At 44.0% G+C, this 19,737-nt stretch overlaps 1 protein-coding gene across 16 annotated transcripts in view; it reads right to left on the bottom strand.

Annotated features, from left to right (window-relative positions):
• TACC1 (transforming acidic coiled-coil containing protein 1) overlaps positions 1–19,737 on the bottom strand; it is a 122,961-nt gene that overhangs the window by 51,756 nt on the left and 51,468 nt on the right. For 4 of the 16 annotated variants that reach the window (XM_086703665.1, XM_086703671.1, XM_086703670.1 and 1 more), the window contains exons 2-3: positions 7,452–7,638; positions 6,381–6,496 (exon numbers count right to left, since the gene is read on the bottom strand). The exons of 2 other annotated variants lie outside the window; for them this stretch is intronic. In XM_086703665.1, the coding sequence (XP_086559791.1) occupies positions 6,381–6,496; positions 7,452–7,612 (277 nt within the window). In that variant the 5' untranslated portion in view covers positions 7,613–7,638. Of the gene's footprint in view, positions 1–6,380; positions 6,497–7,451; positions 8,990–19,737 lie in introns of those variants that run through there. 10 more of the 16 variants (XM_086703669.1, XM_086703667.1, XM_086703668.1 and 7 more) reach the window with 6 other exon arrangements.

The raw sequence follows: 19,737 nt of genomic DNA on the forward strand, positions 1-19,737 counted from the left end.
TTACTTTCAGCAGGGAGGCTTTACCCCTGCTCCTAAGTTTTTTATTCAAATATTGTGGTTCTGCACTTCCTGAGAAGTCTGCTGGAAAAACTATACTTTTTCCCCGAGAAGACTTTCTTTTTTGGGTGGAACACCACATAGAAGCTCTCTGTGTGGCTCATTTACGCTGCTATAAATTAACCAACAAAGAAACATGGCTCTGATCCCATTTACTAACTAGTAGGAATCTCCCAAGTTGAGAGCTAAAAATGTTATCTGGGAAAAAAAAAAAAAAAAAAAAAACACCACAGAATTGTATCATGCTGCTGAGGTTTCCAAGCCTTAAAGATCTTATAATAATAGAATATACAAATTTAAACTATGAAAGAACTAATTACATCAAAAATTTAAAAATAAAAGTAAAAGTACTGGTTTGGGATATTGTCAAAGGAGCCACATGGGTTAAACTTTTGGGCTAGGTAACATTAAGGGTCCTTATTAGTCCCATCATTTCTAGGAAATTCTAACAAAGCAATCCTTGTGGTAGGGGCAGGGAGAGGATGTTAAACTAAATCCTTAGGAGAACCATACTCATGAATTTTACTGGAACACTTCAATAAATACCTAATGAAAAATGTCTGTATAGTATTTTCTTTTTTTTTTTTTAATTTATTTATTTTGAGAGACAGTGTGCACACATGAGCAGGGGAAGGGCAGAGTGAGAATCCCAAGCAGGCTCTGCACAGCTAACACACAGCACAATATGGGGCTCAAACTCACGAACTGTTGAGATCATGACCTGAGCCCAAGTCAAGAGCTAGACACTTAACCCACTGAGCCACCCGGGTGCCCCTGCATATTTTCTTGTACATGTAACTCAAAGCCTTAGAATTGAAAACCTAAGTCTTACATTTTAACAAGATCTGCATTCTAGGTCTTATATATGCACAGTCTAAAACAATCCAATAAATATACCATTTCAACCATATAGCATATACCAACAATATACCATATCAACTGTCAAATAAATTCTAAAACACCCAATTAAAACTATTAAATTAAATTAAAACTATTAAAAAACACTTAATGGGCAAAAGTCAAAAGTTATATATTTGTATTTATATTATTAAATGATTCCCAAGTTCTCTTCATTCTTCTCTAATTTCCATTTTTCATAACTCCTTGGATCTCACAGTCAATTAAAAAGCAAGTACACTGACAGACCAATGACATTTGTGTTTTGTAAGGGAGACAAACAGCCAGCCCAAACCAGCCTTTCCCTAGAGTCTTACCTAAAGCATACAGGCCTGCACTAATGGCACCAGGTGCCACAGTTCATGTTAATTAATCATGTATATAGCCTTGCTGCTTTCTTGAAAGTTAGCCCAAATTACTTAAGCTTTATATTTTTATGAAAATTGTCCTAGGTGTGGATCTAGGTCAGCAAACTTTTCTGTAAAGAGCCAAACAGTAAACATTTTAGGCTTTTGCCAGCTACACAGTCTCTGTTCCAAGTAATCAACCTTGTTGTTTTAGTGTGAAAGCAGCCACAGACAGCACCTAAGCGAACAAGTGTGGCTGCATTCCCACAAAACTTTACTTACGGGCCCTAAAATTTGAATTTCATGTAATTTTTACACGTCACAATTTTTTTCAAGCACTTAAAAATGTAAAAACAATTCTTAGCTCCCAGACAAAACAATAATCAGTCAGAGCAAGAGACAGGGCCACATTTGGTCTGTGAGCCACAGTCTGCCGATTCCTGATCGAGACTACCAAAACTGTGTCAATAAACAACTCTGCATTCCCCACCAGGCCTCCAGCAGTAAACATCTGTGGACTGATCCTGTTTATCTCTTTCCTTCTATTCTGGAGGACTACAGTGAGTCTTTGAAAAGGCACCTAATTAACATATCAAACAGGGTAGATTTAACTAGCTGTTCCAAGGGCACACACAAGAGCTTCAGCATGAATTAAGATTTTCTTTCTCAAAGAAAGGTATATACATATATACATATATGTATATGTATATACATATAAAGGTATATGTGTGGCAGGGAGACTTCTAGTAGCTTCTAGTAGCACAGGACATCCACTCACTGCAGCTTTTATAGTCTAAGACAATGGACAAAACCATAGTCCATAAGCACACACACACACAAAAAAGTGGGGAGGGGATGAACTTGAGATTGTACCTCTTTCAGAAGTCCTCTGTACGTGCCATCTCCTCACTGATACATCCCCCAGCAAAAAGAAAGAACAGTTAACAGCAGCAGCTTAAACACTCTTTGTTGGGGGAGGCAGACAGATAGCAAACACAGAACTACCAGCCCCAGTATTACAGCCACCACTCTGGTATTTTCAAGGAACCTCTTTGGCTAAACTTTTATTTTACCAGTTAGTCCGAAGCCAGCTTCTGTCTGTGGCTTAAAAAAATCCCCACAACCTCATCCATTGTTTCATTCCTAGAATGGCATACAATTCTGTCTTAAGGAGTGTTAAGACAGAGTTCAGATACTGTAAGTCCCCAAAAACTTCCAATGAAAAGAAAATTAACTTCAAATAGGTGTAGATGTTTCCCTGCGTTCAAAGAATCATATGGAAGTTGGGGTGGGATACAGCCCATACATTGGGCGACCATAATATACCAGGAAGCCAGTATCTTTTATGTATGTTAACTCTAACCCCTGACTAACTCATAAATAATCCCCCAAAATGATACAGTCTTATATAATTTCTACCTGCTATCCCACTATGTCTTGGAACCAAAGATATATGAAAGACTAACTTTATCAGGAGCCAAATAATCAACAATTTGGGAGAAAGAGGACCATCCAAGCTCAGAAGTTAAGACTTCAACGAGAAACGTGTCTCCAGGAATTTTGGTCCACTGATATCTTCCCTGGTCAGACCTGTGTTTGGTTGTATTTTTATATTTACTCTGTATGTGTAACAAGGCCATCAACAAGACTCTGAGCTAACTCTACACGTTGGGCAGAAGGAGCTCTCAAGGGCAGAATACTACCAGGCTGATATACAATCATCCTATTATTTAAAGGCTCCAGGGGCACCTGGGTGGTTCAGTCAGTTAGGCATCCAACTTTGGCTCGGGTCATGATCTTACATTTTGTGTGTTCAAGCCCCACATCAGGTTCTCTGCTGTCAGCATGGAGTCTGCTTTAGATCTTCTGTCCCCCTCTCTCTCTGCCCCTCCCCCATTTGCCCTTTCTCTTTCTCTCTCTCTAAAATAAACATTAAAAATAAAACAAAACCCCAAATTGAAATATTTTTTTTTAACGTTTTATTTATTTATTTATTTTTTGAGACAGAGACAGAGCATGAACAGGGGAGGGGTCAGAGAGAGAGGAAGACACAGAATCGGAAGCAGGCTCCAGGCTCCGAGCCATCAGCCCAGAGCCCGACGCAGGGCTCGAACTCACGGACCGTGAGATCATGACCTGGGCTGAAGTCGGACACTTAACCGACTGAGCCACCCAGGCGCCCCCCAAATTGAAAGATTTCTTAATATGTGGTGGTAGTCTCCTAGATTGTACACCCTACCCCATTACCCCATCAAATACATGGTCTCCAATCATGATCTACTCCACACAGCTTTCCTGGTCCATGACTCTCTAAAAAGAAATCTTTCAAAAGAAGAGAGAAAAAGAATGTGAGCTAGAAGTTACCAAAACATGTAAAAAAAGAGTCAGTGGCACAGGAAGGACCAAACAATAGGTTCTCTATGGCTCTGGGGGGTCTGAGCCATAGGAGCCTCTATGCAATTAGCAAAGAATATGTCAAGATGAATCAGACTAGGAGCTGACAGAATGGTGAGGAAGGGAGCTGCCCAAGCTGAGGGACATTTAAAGAGACTTTCAAATCGCTACTTATGGGTCTCGTGAGCATTACTTAAATTTGATGGGAAAACTTCAAAATAGTTCTTTCCAGCTTTCAAATCTCTCTTCTGATCTGCCAATCTTGACAGAAGAAAAAGGAAGCTTTGAAGAACAAGTGCATCTTCCGTGTGCAAAGCTAAGCGCCACATGTGAGCTCTCCAATGTATAAACCTGCCTGTTCCCATGCGGTCTCTGCCTAAAACAATGGTGAAAAGCAACCCAGGGTGGAAAAAAAAGCAGGGAGGGAGGCTACCCAGGGTGTGTTGAGAGTAGGGCTGAATTCTCAGCAGGGGAAACGCATTAGACAACTCCCAAGTCAAAGCAAAATCAAACCACAAAAGTAATAATAATTATTATTATCAGTGAACCAATAATTCCAGCTCCATCATGAAGTCTTTCACAAAGAACCTGACTTCCCAAGCAACCTGTAAGGAAGTTATGAAGCAATAAAATACAGTAACCGTTAGGAGAAAAAAGTCATAATCAAGTCAAAAACTAGTTAACAGGATAACCTAGCTCTACTGAAGGATGACACTGGCAGACACTGGAAAAGAGAAAGCATGGAAGAACAACATCCATGCTAGAGTCCCTTCTCCAGACAACAGTTAAGTAGCCTTTTTTTTTTTTTCAATGTTTATTTGTTTATTTTGAGATAGAGAGCACAAGTGGGGGAGGGCAGACAGACAGAGAGCATCCGAACCAGGCTCCCAGTTCCGAACTTTCAGTGCAGAAGCCATCACGGGCTTCAATCTCACAAACTGTGAGATCATGACCTGAGCTGAAATCAACAGTCGATGATTAACCAACTGAGCCACCTAGGCGCCTCATGTCTTTTTAAAAGGATGTCAAAACATGATCTCTCTGCTCAAAGCGCTCTGTTATGGGTTAAATTGCATCCCTCAAAAAGATATGTTGAAGCCCTAACTCTCCATACCTGTGAATGTGACCTTATTTGGAAATAGTACCTTTGCAGATGTAATCAAGTTAAGATGTGGTCATACTGGATTAGGAGGGTCCCTATATCTAATCACCGGTGTCCTTAAAGGAATGTCATGTGAAGGCACAGAGATACACAGGAAGAAGATGGCCTTGTAATGAAGGAGACAGAGACTGGAGTTATCCTGCCACAAGCCAAGGAACACCGTGAAGTATCAGCCACCACCAGAAGCTAGAGGAGACAAGAAAGGATTTTTCCCTAGAACCTTAGGAAGGAACATGGCTCTGTGGCTCTGCTGATACCTCGATTTCGGACTTCTAGCCTCCAAATCTGTGAGAGAATATATTTCTGTTGTTTTAACCCACCCAGTTTGTGGGTTTCTACTTTGTCAAGGCAGCCCTGGGGCGATAACACACCCTCCAATGGCTTCCTATCTTACTCAGAAAGAAAATCCAAGCATCATTACAAAGTGTTCCAGACTTTCCTTTATCTAACTTCAGCTCCTACTGTTCCCTTCCTAGTCACCACTCCATCCACACTGGCTTCTTCATTGGTCCTCAAAACCCTCCCACCATGGGGCCTCACCCCATCTCAGGCTGGTCCTGTTTCAGGCCTTTGCAGATGCCATTCCCTTTGCTGGAAAGGTTCTCTCCCCAAGAATCTGCAAGGCTGTTCCCTCAATCTTCTTTCAGGGCTCTGCTCAAGTTCCCTTATTGGCAAGGCTCGGCCTAATTACCCTTTGGCATCTCTTATCCCTACCCCATGCACCCTATACCTCCTTCCCCTGCTTTATTTTTTTCCATAATACTTAAGACAAGCTGACATGTGTTATCTTGCTTAACCTTTAAAAGATCCATTTCCCTCCATAACGTTAGCTCAGTGAGAGCAAGACTTTTTCACTGCTGAATCACAGCGCACTCTATTGAACAGATAAACAGACTCTACCAGGACAGGTGAAATTTTACTCAAAACTGGCTGTGTGACAAAAAAGGTTTCTACTAATTAAATGGATCAGAAGCTTTTGTAGTTGAAGGGCAGGCTCAAGGTTGAGCTCTGAGGGGCTAGGAGACCATCTCTGTGCCAGGTTTCCTTAGGTAGACTGAGAGGCTCACCATTCCTATACAGATGAAGGAGAAGTGAACAATTTTGAAACAGCTTAAGATTCCTTCTTATCTAAAAAGGTCCACTCTTACATATAATTTTTGTCTCCAGCCACACCCCTGAAGAAAGTGACTTAGCCTGAGAAACATCTGAAGCCAAATCTAAACATACCTTCACCTCTGCATTACTACACACATTTTTGGTTTTTAGGGGCTTAGGGTGAAGGGCCCAGCAGGAATGTTTGATAATGATAATCTCAAACTGCAAATGTACAAACCACTTGGGAAGAAAACCATATTCCTGAAACAAACAAAAATATTTCAAATAAGCCAGGAGCCTTAAAACAGCTCTTTCTTAGTAAGTAGTCGATCAAAAGCTTTTTAAATGGTCCTAAGTTAACACTCTTCCTTCCCTCATTTACATTCTCAAAACTTTAAAACAAGAGGCAGAAAATGAACTTCCTTTACCTTGGGTTTTGGCCCCCGGTGCTGCCAATCCTAATGATGAATCACAGGATTCCTTGAGAGGTGATCTGATTGGTGTTTCAGCTTCAGGGGTCTCAAAATTACCTTCTGAATCCGAGCTGCCAAGGGGGAAAAATGAGGAATTACCACTTTCAACGGTATTTCCGACACCCTTTACAACCTACATATCCGAAAAGGCTAAAGTCCAGCATTTTTGCCTAACTTTACAACCCACTAGTCCTCAGCAAGGACTGGCCTGTGGGAGCTGCTGCGGGTTTTCTCGCAGGGCCCTCCTCCACCTTCTGTCTGGCATCCTGTCTCCCTGAATATCTCCTCCATCCTCCGGAGCTCTTCTCATCACCATTTATTTCTGAGGTCATCCTTTCTTCTGACATCCCCCCAAAAGCGCTTTCCAACAGACTCCTTTTCTAACAAGAATCCTTTCTCATAGGTTTAAAAATTAAGACTGCCCTCTCCCCCTAAAATTAAGCCAGCTCTCGCCATGATGCCTTTTTCTTTGGCAGGCCTCTACCTGTTTGGAACTCACTCGGCCTGAGGCTGAGAATGCTGTCACCTGCCTTCCTCAATCACTCGGTGGCAGCTCAGCAAAGACCACCATTTCTCACCAGCTGCCAGGGGCCTGTCATCACGCGACCTTCTTTACCAAGGCTGCATTTTCGGGCCACAAGGGGACACCAGGAGGGCCTGGGAGCGACTTCTTCTCCACAGGGAGGGCCCCAAGTTCTACCGGTGTGATCAATGACACTCTTGTGTGTAGGGGCGGGGGCTGGGGGATCGAAGCTTAGAGAAAGTGACTGAAGCAGACCGGGATGCGGGAAGACTGCAGATTCCGGGTTAGGTTCTGAAAGCTCATACGGAAACGGAGGAAAGGTAATACCGGACAAAACATCCTGAACTTTCGAATGCACAGCGGGGACCCGGTTACGGGCAGGGACGCAGCATTGCCATGATAATGGTTACGCGGGTGAGCGACCACACACAACGCACACAGAATGAGCCGCAGATGGATGGATGGCAGCACGTCTGCATCTCGGCAGGGATGCGTGTACTTGCCTGAAACTCAAGGATTTGGTCTCGGCTTGCGAGTCCTCCTCCTCGGGATCGCCCTCGGGCCCTCCGGCCTCGTCCTCTCCGGCGCCCCCGCCGCGCACCGCGGACCAGGTCCATTTCGCCCACTGCACTGGGGACAGGATCTGCCAAGGGCTGAACGCCATGAGCGCGGCTCCTCCGGCTCCAGCTCCTACGAGTAGGGGAAGGGGGAGAGCCTTTTTTCCCTTTCAAAATGGAGGGAACGGGTGACAGGCGCCTGTAAGCGTTTCCAGCGGAGGCGCGGATGTGGTTAAACGAGCGCCGTCGGGGGCCCGGGTGGAGCGCTTCCTCTCGGCCGGCAGTCAGCGCCGCTTCCTCCTCGTCCTCCTTCCCCAACGGTGCGGTCGCGGCCACCCCCGCGCCGGGCGACTCCCGCCGGGAAGATGCCTCTCCTGGGGCCTCCTAAGGGCCCCGGCCCGCGGCGCCGGGTGACTCGGGTCTTGGGGTCTCGGGCTCCCGCCTCCCGGCCGGCGGGGCGCGCATCAGCTGCCGCGGGAGCCGCGCCCCAGGAGCCGCCCCCTTGGACCGTACTATTCGCGCGCGCGGGCGGGGGCGAAGGCGGCGCCGGGGCTTTGAAGTCCGCGGCGCGCCCGCCCGATCCCCCCGCCGCGGCGCCGTGCTGGTAGCGCCCGGACTGCGGGCAGGGGGCTGCCCCGCTGCGACTCCGGCGGGCAGAACACCCAGGCGCCCCCAACAGCTCAGCGAGCGGCGGGAGCTGGGAAGATCCATTTCCTGGGTCCGTGCACGCTGGGCTTTTCCTCTTTCCCTTATTTTTTCATCTTGCTACTGTGACTTAATGGCGTTGTGACATTAGATCGCATAGAAGTGAAGCCCCTTATTAAAAAAAAAAAAACAAAAAAACTTTGAGGCCGCAGTTGCCTGTTCTTTTTACCCCTCCCTGACATTGACAGCGTGGAAGATTTCGGCCTATTCACCTCCGACTCTACCACTCCCAGGATTTGGAAATTCCTCAGCAATGCTACAAGAGGAGCCAGGACTGGAATTGTAGATGCTTTGTCCCTCCCCAAACCGCACTCCTGGACGCTCTGGGGCCAGGTCTTTGGTAAAGGGTGCTAAATTACCCCTGTGAAATTACAGCCTGATCGGCTTCCCATTCTCCTTTTTGAGGCTTTCTCTTCATAACTTCGTCTAAATCTTTGATTTCTGACTTCGTTTACTGCTTCAGAAGTATGCCAACAGGCCTGGTGAAGGCAGCCTTCAAAATAAAAACCCTCTTTATGTTTGAAAGCAGAAGGAAATAGAAGAGCTCTCCTCGGATTTTCTTCATTTTCCGTTTAGGGATTGCTCGCCTCAGAATCTCCAATGCACCAAGGAAGCTGGCAGACACAAACCACAAACACCAGGTTTCATGGTCTCCTTGCCTGTATAAGGCATTTCTTGTATTATTGTAATTTCCCAGAGTCGCCGTGAATCTGTGAGGTGGTTGCAGGTTCTCACAGAGAGAGCAGCTTCAGAGTTTAGGAACAAAGTCATGCTGAAACTGCAAGAGACAGTCTCCCCTAAAAGGGGAGTCATGCTGAGGAGTCATGACTGTCTTACACATTTGATAACAAAAACAAAAGCAAATATACTGTAAGATAAGGCAGGGTAGTTATCTTACCATAAGATAACTTAGTCTTACCATAACAGAAAGGCAGAGGTTTGCCTGAAGTCTAGATAAAAGGATTAGGGTGTCAGGATGCTTTAGAATTCATCCAGCTCCTTTCCAGAGAGAAACACAACTGTCAGGATTGTTCTGGAGACTACAAGGATGGGGAGTAAGCAGGAGTCTTTTTTTTTTTTTTTTTTTTTTTAAGTCATGAAATATACCCCAACATTATCCAGTTCTTTGTATTTTTAGGTTTATGGCTCATCATATAAACCTTCAGGTTATAAACTCCCCCAGGTTCCTGGATTTGACCCGTGTTTTGTTGCCTGGAAATAATATTACCAACCCCCCCCCCCCTTGTAAATTAGTAACTGGCACCTATGTCTTCTTACATCCTGTTCATTCTTTCTCCTGGGTAGTTCTCAAATCTTCATTCTTCTGCATCCCCACTGTCACTGACATACTTCCCAAACTGTCTGTTTCTTACAGCTCCACTGCAAATGTCTTCCAACTAGTTCTACCTCAGGGTTTTCCCACCTGAGGGCATCCCACCTGGTTGATAGGTGACTTGTGCTATAGTCTTGCAGTTCCTGTTCCTCATTACTCCCAGCCCTTTGTATTCCTAAGCCATAATCAGTAGAGAATTGGTTCTGAACTTTCAGTATGTCCCAGAATCATCTGGGGTGCTTCTTTAAAAATACTAACTCAAATCACCACCAGGGCCTGGAAATCTGAATTTTTACCAAGTATCTTGCGGAATTTTTTTTCACAGGATAAATTTGGGAAACACTGATGAGCTTGGACTAATTGCTGCTGCTGGAACTATTTCTCTTTTTCCTGTAGAGTTCTGCACATTCCCACCCTCTTACCCCCACACCTCGAGCTCCCAGACCTTGACTTCCCAAACTTCCTTCAATACCCAACTCAAGTGTTTAGTCTGAGAAAGCAGGCTGATTTCTCCTGTTTCTACCATCTCTATACCCCAACCTCTCAAAGAAACTTTTACTGTGGCCCTTAGATGGTTTCGAAAGGGGACACTATTAATAGTTACACCAGACAGCAAGCACAAACCAGGATGTCCCCAGGATGTAAGGTCACCCTACACTTAGCATATGATATATAATGTATTTGTTTACCTATCTGTCCCACTTCTAGACCATAAGCTTCTAAATGGCAGGGACCACATCATATTTGTGATTTATTTTTGTTTCTCCAGAGATTAGGACAGGGCCATACACTCAATAGGTGTTCAGTAAATAAACAGAAAAGGGATATTGTAGTTTATAGATAGATCTTATGAGTTTGAGTAGGATGACATAAATTCTAAAAGCCTGACTCCTCCTGGGGAAATCAAGTTTTGGAACCAGCACAGAATGGAACTTGGAGCAAGTAATGACCCCAGTAAGATAAAGCCCAACCTACACAGCCATTTCTTGAAATTGGAGAAGCAAATGCCTAGTTTTCTGAACATCACTCTACTGCAAGCTCCTAGACTTGATGTGAACAGCGATAAAGGAAGTAATTACTCAATAACTTGAACTTACTTTATTGTCTAGAAGTTCAAGTAATGAGGCTAACTGACATATCAATTTTCCTGTAATTCTGGGAAAGAATGGGCAATGTTTGAAAACAAGATATCCCAACCAAGGTAAGCCATTTTGCTGCTATCCTCAGCTTCAGAGAGCAGAATGTCTGCAAATACATGACCAAGTAACCTAATGCAATGGATTTGTCTTGGAAACAACCGAAACCACAGAAAGAAACCCATCTGTTCCTTCCTCTCTTCTTGCCCTTCACTGAAGCTTTAGATCAATAGGCCATGAAAATCTAAAATGTAACTTCCTTGAAACACTCCACAATTGTGGTGTGGCCAAGCCAGGCACATCCCTTGCCTGTAATGGATGCTCCAGAGGGATCTGCAAGATGGGTCTCTTCGTTTAAAAAAATAATAAAATGTATGGGTGAGCAAACTCAAACAGGCAAACAACTAATCATTTCATAGCATTTCACAGCAGAGCTATTCTGGGAAAGCCTGGCATGGGGCAGGAGGTGGGGGCAGATGTAGTTGGGGCCTAAAGGAATTGGTATGGATCCTGTATACCTCATAAAGCGTTGATCTCAACTCAAGTACTCAAGTTGAACTTGATCCTGTAGCGGGCGACGGGGTGGGGAGGTGTCAAACACCAGAACCTCCCTAGGTAACATAAGGGAGTGACAAGGCCAGAGTGGCAGCTGTGTCATCTGGAGAACACTGCTGTGGCTAAGGGGCAGTGCTACCAAGTTCCTGGTGCCCAGCATTGCCATCTACCAGTCTTTTGAGAAAAACCCAAACCATGGGTTTTATAACCCATCTTCCGATCTTTAATGTTCTTACTAATTTAAATCATTTTGAACCTTGTGAAGGCCAACATGGTGCTGGACAAAAACAAAGCCATCTGTGTGTCCGGGTAGCCCCCGAGCCTGGATGGGCAGAGGGGAGTCATCAGGCTTTGAGCAAGTAAATAACATTTCCATTTAGATCATTTAGATCATTCTGGTAACAACCTGGGGGATGGAAGGGAAGTAGTGAAGACTGGGACCCAATTTCCCTGCCCCAAACTACCTAGAGAAAGTGGACAGCCTCTCCCCTAGAGGGTAAAGAAGCAGAACTGAAATTCACGTCCTTAGCTGTCACTGCACTTGTTCAGGAAGCATCAGAGTTGTAAGCAGCTCAAGCATGATGTGAACACTTTGACAGTGGAAGGACCAGAAAACCACTGCTAAGGAAACCGAGTTTGTGCCAGCCAGTGAAATGAAAAAGCATCGGTTATGAAATGATGTGGAGGGAGTGGAGGAGGCAAGGCAGGAGGACCAGGATGGCACAAGGGAATTAGGGATGAAGTAGGCAGAGAGAAAACCAAAAGGTCAGGCAGGCAGACAAACCCGTCAACATATCTGTATTTTCTCACAATTTAGGAATCTGGTGAGCGAGAGACACATCCCATGCAACTAAGATTAGATGCCAGATTGATGATGTAACCAAAGTGGCTGGGCAGCTCTGAAGCACTTAGAAAAAGCACCCGCCTGGGTGAAACTGAAATGGCAAATAGCAGCTAGGCTGACATGCCTCAGTGGAACCTCCATAGACTGTCTCCCACTCCCCAGCCCTGCTTTTTGAGAGCTGTTTGCTGGATGAGGTTCCAAGACGTGGCAGGGAATTCCCCTGCACGTGGTTGCCCCACCAACCTGATCACTGAATGTTCTCACCTCACTCACCAAGCTAAACATCCTCAGGAGGTCTCTAAGATGTAATGGTTTAACAGTACCCTAGATCAATCTGATCCCTGTAATCCTTCTCTCCAGTAGCGGGGCAGGTTTTCTTATTCTCAGTTTGCAGATGACGTAACTGAAGCAGAAAAGGCAACCACCTGCCTGAAGTCATACAGCTAATTGGTGCCAGAAGTGAATCTAGAACACCAGTCTCCTGTCAGTACTCTTGGCGCTGTATCAGACTGGAAGAAAGCAGAATGTCTTCGCAGCCACGAGGTAGCTGGCCATTCCGTAATCTAGACACTCCTCTCGATATACTGCAGGTGCAGTCCCTGCTTCCTGCTTACCCGGCATGAAAGCCACAACTAAGAATACCTCACTCTGCCACAGAGAAGTGCCACCGCCAGCAGGAGGCCTGCTTTCCTGACCCACCTCGGTCTAACCAGGCAACAACATGCTGATGTCTGCACGAGGCAACATCACATGAAGCGGATAAGGGCATCTGACATATTCAAATACGTTAATGTTACAGTCTCAACCCTGCAAGATGAGATGTTCTTACCTAGAGGCTATAATCACCTGTAGAATTACAATCTTCACTCCACTACCCAAATACTCCCAAATCAGAATTCATACTACATATTTACACTGCACATTATATCATAAAGACATCCTCCTTTCTTTTTTTTTTTTTTTAATGTTTATTTAATTTTTGTTGAGAGAGAGAGAGAGAGAGAGAGACATAGCACCAGTGGGGTGGGGGCAGAGAGAGGGGGAGACACAGAATCTAAAGCAGGCTCCAGGCTCTGAGCCATCAGCACAGAGCCCAATGTGGGGCTTCAACTCACAAACCATGAGATCATGACCTGAGCTGAAGTCAGATGCTTAACCGACTGAGCCACCCAGGTGCCCTAAGAGAACCTCCTAATTTTTTTTTAAAGAAAAGCCAGATTTATGTCTGGCTACTCTTCGTTAATACGCTTTCAGAGTTCTACAAAGATTAAAAGGGATCTAAACTGTATCCATTAAATACTTGGCCAAGCTCCCCACCTAGGGCCTGCTCAGAGACCTTTGTCCAGGCTTTCTGCTGGTGAACAACTCTTGTCAGGTCCACCATATCACAAAAGTAAAGTCTGACTTTCCCAGAAAGTATGCTTTTCAACCTGGGTCAGGATCAGACCGACGGCAGAATTGCCACATGGCAGTTAAATAGTGTGTCAGCCTTCAGTGGGAGGTGGGGGGAAAAAAACAAATATATTTTATGGTGTTTACACTGAACTAGTATCATTTAAGAGCCTGTTCTATGAAGTTCTCTCTCATCCCTCTCAGACAGCATGAATGTATGTTTATTGACTTTATGAGAAAGTTCACTTTAGCTCCGCCCTGGGATGTAAGAGGGTTAGAGAAACAGTTGTTGAGTATGAAAGACAGAAGCAGAATTAGGTCTGTTCATTCCAAGTGAAGAAAATAACCCCAATATTATCCCTAATTCTTCCCACCAACTACCACAAACCCAAAGTTGAAAAGAAGCCAAAAATGAACACAAAAGATCCAATTAAAGCAGTGAACTCTCTTTAAATTTAGAAATACCTTCCATTCTAGGAGATAAAAGTGGTTTTTCCTGCTAAACAGCATTATTGCAATTACAGAGTCGGTTAAACAGGTAGGCAATCTTGTAAAATTACTGTTATTGATTTAGCACTTTTTGTTTTCTTCTGTTGAATTTGTATTCCTTTCCGGCAGATTAGGCATGAAGAAAAGTGGACCCTCTGAGTCAGGCAGTGCTACATGTTAAGCCTCAGACAAGAAAACCATCTGAAACCCTTTCTAAGTTGTTTATGAATTTAAGTTTCTAATAATGAACGTTACCCCAAATTTGAGAGATCTACTTTACTTCATTTACCTAGGTTAGGCAGAGGGTGGAATCTAAGGCTTGAGTTAAAGAGACTGAAGGAATTTAGGAAGTCGAAAGAGAATAATATTCCTACTCCTGCAGCCATTTTATTCCCTCCCCTCTCCTCTACCCAACCTCTAAAATAAATCTCCCAGATAATACACCTGGAACACTAGAAGAACACTGATTACATGACCCGGCTTTTCTGAGATCATCCTGATATAAAATATTCTACCTGCTCTCCTTGTAAATACATGTCCCCATTTTCAATTTATGAAACATTGTCACTAAGAAGTTGAAAGGTAATAGAGAGGGAGGACAACTGGAAAGGACAGCAGAGATTCATGGGGGTGGGGGTCAAGAAGGGAATATCCAAAATAACTGGGGTACCCACTCCATGTAAATCCTCACTCTGGGATGTGGGGTGGGGGGTGGGGATTTCATGACAGTAACTCTTTGTGACTGATAATCTTCCTGTGTTTCTAAGGAAAGGAAGAAGCAAACTCCTTGACATGATATACCACCAACCTTCATCGTTTTTTTTTTTTTTAGTTTATTTATTTTGAGAGAGAGAGAGAGAGAGAGAGAGAGTGAGTGAGTGAGTGTGGAGGGGCAGAGAGAGAGGGAGACAGAGAATCCCAAGCAGGATCCATGCTGTCAGCACAGAGCCCGACGCGGAGCTCAAACCCATGAACCGAGAGATCATGACCTGAGCCGAAACCAAGAGTCAGATGCTTAACCAACTGAGCCACCCAGGTGTCCCTGACCTTTACCTTTTTAAAGCAAAAATGTAACTGCCATATTTGGGTTCTGAAACTGTATGTGTGTGAAAATTGAAGGAAAATATGTTCTTTTATATGTCCTGTTATACCACAAAGTGGGGAGAAGGGAAACCTGTCCTTTTTGTGTATATTAAAATTTTTGAAAACTCCAAATGTTAACACATCACTCATTTTCTTCACTAATAAACAAAAGCTAACCAACTAGCTGAATAAATGGAAAGATGTTACAAAGTCTCAAGTTGGTTAAATTAAATATTCAAAAATGGCAACATTACCCAATTAATGCATAGGTCTAATGCAATTGCAATAAAAATTCTTAGGGTTTTTTTTTCCTTGGGATTTGTCAATGTTTTCCAAAAATTTACTTAGAAACAAGTGAGCATATTTTAGATTCTTAAAAAAACAAAATAAACAAACAAACAAAAAAAACAGAGTCAAACAGGGGATTGGGTCTACAGGGTATTAGGATACATTTATGCCAAAATAGGCATATCCTTGTTCTGTGAAACAGAATGGAAAGCCCAGAAAAAGAGACTACCAAATATGGGGATGTATTATGTGATAAAGAAGATATTATAATACAGTGGGGAAGGAAAGGATATTTAATTAGTGGTTGCAGAGTAAGTGGTTGGCAATGGGGAAAAAGATCAAGTTAAAACCTTACCCCAGAACATATACCAAGACGAATTCCAGATGGATTAGATGTCTAAATAATAAAAATCAAACCATGGGGAGAAAAAAAACCCAGAAGCAACAGAATCTGTCAAAGCTCTGTCGAAAGGATGACTGTCTAATCTTCCAAGTAATTAATAAAATCACACACAAAATAAAGATTGCAGATTTGGCCACATAAGAGTAAAGCTTCTAAATGTTTGCCTTCAAATTAAAAAGCAAATGACAGGCTGGGGAAAATAATAGCAACCCAAAGCTAGTATTGTTATTACCTAAGGCTCTCATGAAAATCATTAAGATCATCCAAACCTCAACAGAGAAACGAGCAATTATAACTGCTTGCTATGTGTCAGACACTATGCTAAGCATTCTTTACGTGAATTATCTCCTCTAATCCCTGCCCTCTGGCCCCATAGTATTGGAGGATATTATTATGAGGAAGGTATTAGTATGGCTTTTTTTAAAAACCAGGTCAAGTTGACTACATTTTCAACTTCTAGAGTAGGGACTCTGTATCTGAGCTTAGCAAGAAGGGTTTCAGAAGACTGTGATCTCCTTGAAATTACATGCAAAACTGTGTGTGCGTGTGTGTGTTTGTATTTACCCATCTCCCCCTGCCTAGTCCCCGTATCCAGTCAAGCTCCACTCCAGGAACAATGCTTTAGGCTGATTAAAGATTCATTTCTGAATCTGAAAGTAGAACCAAAAATTTTTCTTCCTCCAAAAGGTACAGGGAAGTTCTAAACCAAAAGGGCCCTTACACATAGAACCCAGACCTGCCAGGGATTAACACAAGAGGCAAGCTTGGGTGACACGCAGAAGGGTAGAGCCACGGGTACCAGTGGGCAGCCTGTGGGTCTAATCTAAAGGACACCCTCATTCCTGGGGAGCCAAGGCGCCACCAAAAAGGAGATTTTCCCAGGGACTTCCTACTGATACATATGAGTGTCCTCAAGGACACAAAAAATTGGGTCAGATATCAAAGGTGCACTTTATGTGGGAGATGCAAAAGAATCAGTTTTAACATCCCTGTCTTTGGGGTGCTCTCCTTTTAGGATACTTCCTTTGGAGTGGTATCTTCTGAGAAACCATGTTGCTGGGGTACACTGGACTCTGGGAGTCCCCCCTTATCTGCCATGTGTCTTTTTGTAATTTCAGTTACCCGCGATCAACCACAGCCTGGAAGGGGATGAGTCTCCTTCTTACACATGGTCAGAAGGTCAATAGCAGCCTAATACTAGCTCTCAATGCCTACATCATTCACCTCGCTCTATCTCATCACATAGGCATTTTATCATCTCACATCGAAAAGAATGGTGACAGATGAACACAAGGGAAGGGAAGCAAAAATAATATAAAAACAGGGAGGGGGACAAAACATAAGAAACTCTTAAATATGGAGAACAGAGGGTTACTGGAGGGGTTGTAGGAGGGGGGATGGGCTAAATGTGTAAGGGGCATTAAGGAATCTACTCCTGAAATCATTGTTGCACTATATGCTAACTGGATGTAAATTTAAAAAAAGACAGTAAAAAAAGAAAAGAACGGTGAGTGTAGTACAATGAAATATTTGAGAGACCACATTCACTTAACTTTATTACAGTATGATGTTATAATAGTTCTATTTTATGGTTATTGTTGTTAATCTCTTACTGTACCTAACTGATAAAACAAATCATTGGTATGTAGAGGAAAAAACATAGTGTATACAGGGTTTGGTACTATCTGTAGTTTAGGTACCCAATGTATCCCCCGTGAGTAAAACGGGCCTACTGTACTAGGTAGGAGACTCTTCCCATCTAGGAAAAATTCGGAACTGTGGCGGGGCTCAGTGGGGTATGGAGGCATGGGGCAGAATCCCAAGGCCCAGTTACGTGGAACAGTACGTAAGCTTCCCAGTTACGTGGAAGCTTAAGAATATGGGGAGCTCTGAACACAACGATAGGGCCCCTCTGGAGACCTTGGAGGGGGCCTACCCAAGTGGAGGGTCCTGAAGTTTAAGCTTCATTAGCTTTGTGGTAAATTCAACCCTACCCAGAGGGCAAAAGTGATCCTTGTGGCTCTGGAGTATCCAGCAAAACTTCAACCTGGTAAATGAAAACATTGATAGACTGAGGGAAGGGGTCTCACTGACCTCCTCTGTCTTCTGAAAGGCAATGAAAAATTTTAACTGTTGGAAGCCTGATAAAACTGTTAAAAGTTCTCTCCTATATGAAGTGTGATACATATACCTCATGGTTCTATTGCTTCTGTACAAATACACACACACCACACATATATAACTTTAATTAAGGCGAAAAAGCAGGGGCACCTGGGTGGCTGTCAGTTAAGCGTCCAACTGCAGCTCAGCTCATGATCTCACAGCTTGTGGGTTCGAGCCCCACGTCAGGCTCTATGCTGACAGCTCAGAGCCTAAAGCCTGCTTTGGATTCTGTGTCTCCCTCTCTCTCTCTGCCCCTAACCTGCTGATGCTCTCTCTCTCTCTCTCTCAAAAATGAATAAACATTAAAAAAAAATTAAGATAAAAAAGAAAACATGTAATCCTTCTTCAGCATTGTGTGCGTTATGCACTCTTACCCTTTGAACTTCCACAACCACTGTAGCAGAGTCTAACTTCCCCCCACAGCCATTATTTCCTTGTTTCTTCTGGTAAAAGAATCCCCTGAGTTTCCATGGGCCACATGGCCACCCAGTAGAGGCCACATTTCCCTGCCTTTTCTGTAGCCAGGCGTGGTCTTGTGACTTCGTTCTGGCCTGTGGGATGTGAACTAGGTGGCAGATACAACTTTGGGGCGATGTCTTTAAAAAGAAAAGTGCTTGCCCTTGCCCAATGTTGTGGTCTGGTGCTGAGCCAGCTTCTACTGTGTGGACCAGGACCACACTCAGGAGACGGTGGAACAAGACGGACAGAGCCTCGCCAGGCTGACCTCTGGAGCACGGCGGCCTGCTGCCCTAGACTAACACACCTGAGGACTGTTACATAAGAGACAAACAAAAGCCCACCTTTGTGCTACCGGATGGTTGAGTCTCTTGGTGCTATAGCAGCCTCTCCTCCCCCTTCACAATACAACCTCTTTTGGGGCATCTTAGCATCTTAAACTCCCTCAGCTGGCTATATGGAAGAACCTACCTTAAATTTCATTCCAGATCATTGTGAGAAGGACTACATTTTGGTTCTTTCAAAAATTCACCTTGGGGCGTCTGGGTGGCTCAGTTGGTTAAGTGACCAACTTGGGCTCAGGTCATGATCTCACAGTTCATGGTTTGAGCCCCGCATCAGCTTCTGTGCTGACAGCTCAGAGCTTGGAGTCTGCTTCGGATTCTGTGTCTCCTTCTCTCTCTGCCCCTCCCTGCTTGTGCTCTGTGTCTCAGTCTGTCTCTTAAAAATAAATGTAAAAAAAAAAAAAAAAAAAAAAAAATTAAAAAAAATTCATCTTATATCACAGTTGTATCTCTCTCTTTTCTTTTTTTTCACAGAGCCCAACACAGGGTTTGAATCCACAACCCTGATTCAAGACCTGAGCTGACATCAAGAGTCAGATGCTTAACCAACAGAGCCACCAAGTGCCCCTTCAGTGGTGTCTTTTTCTTACGGCCAGAAAATTCCCCAACTGTGAGACTCAAGCCTGCCATGTAGATGAGGTGGTCTAACTACTCTGAAAACAGGACTGAGCCCACCTTTCTCCTTACTGTAATGACTTGAGTTGTAATACTTCCTTTCTGGAAAATTAAGCAGCAGTTTCTTTTATTTTTTTTTAACGTTTATTTATTTTTTTGAGAGACAGAGAGCGAGTGAGCGGGGGGGGGGGAGGGGGGAGTGGATAGAGAGAAGGAGAGAGAGAGAGAGAGACACACACACACACAGAATCCAAAGCAGGCTCCAGGCTCTGAGTGTCAGCACAGAGCCCGATGTGGGCCTCAAATTAGGAACCATGAGATCATGACCCAAGCAGAAGTTGAACATTTAACCAACTGAGCCACCCAGGCACCCCTGGCAGCAGTATCTTTAAAGATGACAGGTGTAGACAAAAAAGCTGAAGGGAA

Source organism: Puma concolor, chromosome B1 (genome assembly GCF_028749965.1).
Source record: "Puma concolor isolate L17-30 chromosome B1, mPumCon1.1.hap2, whole genome shotgun sequence".
Lineage (NCBI taxonomy): Eukaryota > Metazoa > Chordata > Mammalia > Carnivora > Felidae > Puma > Puma concolor.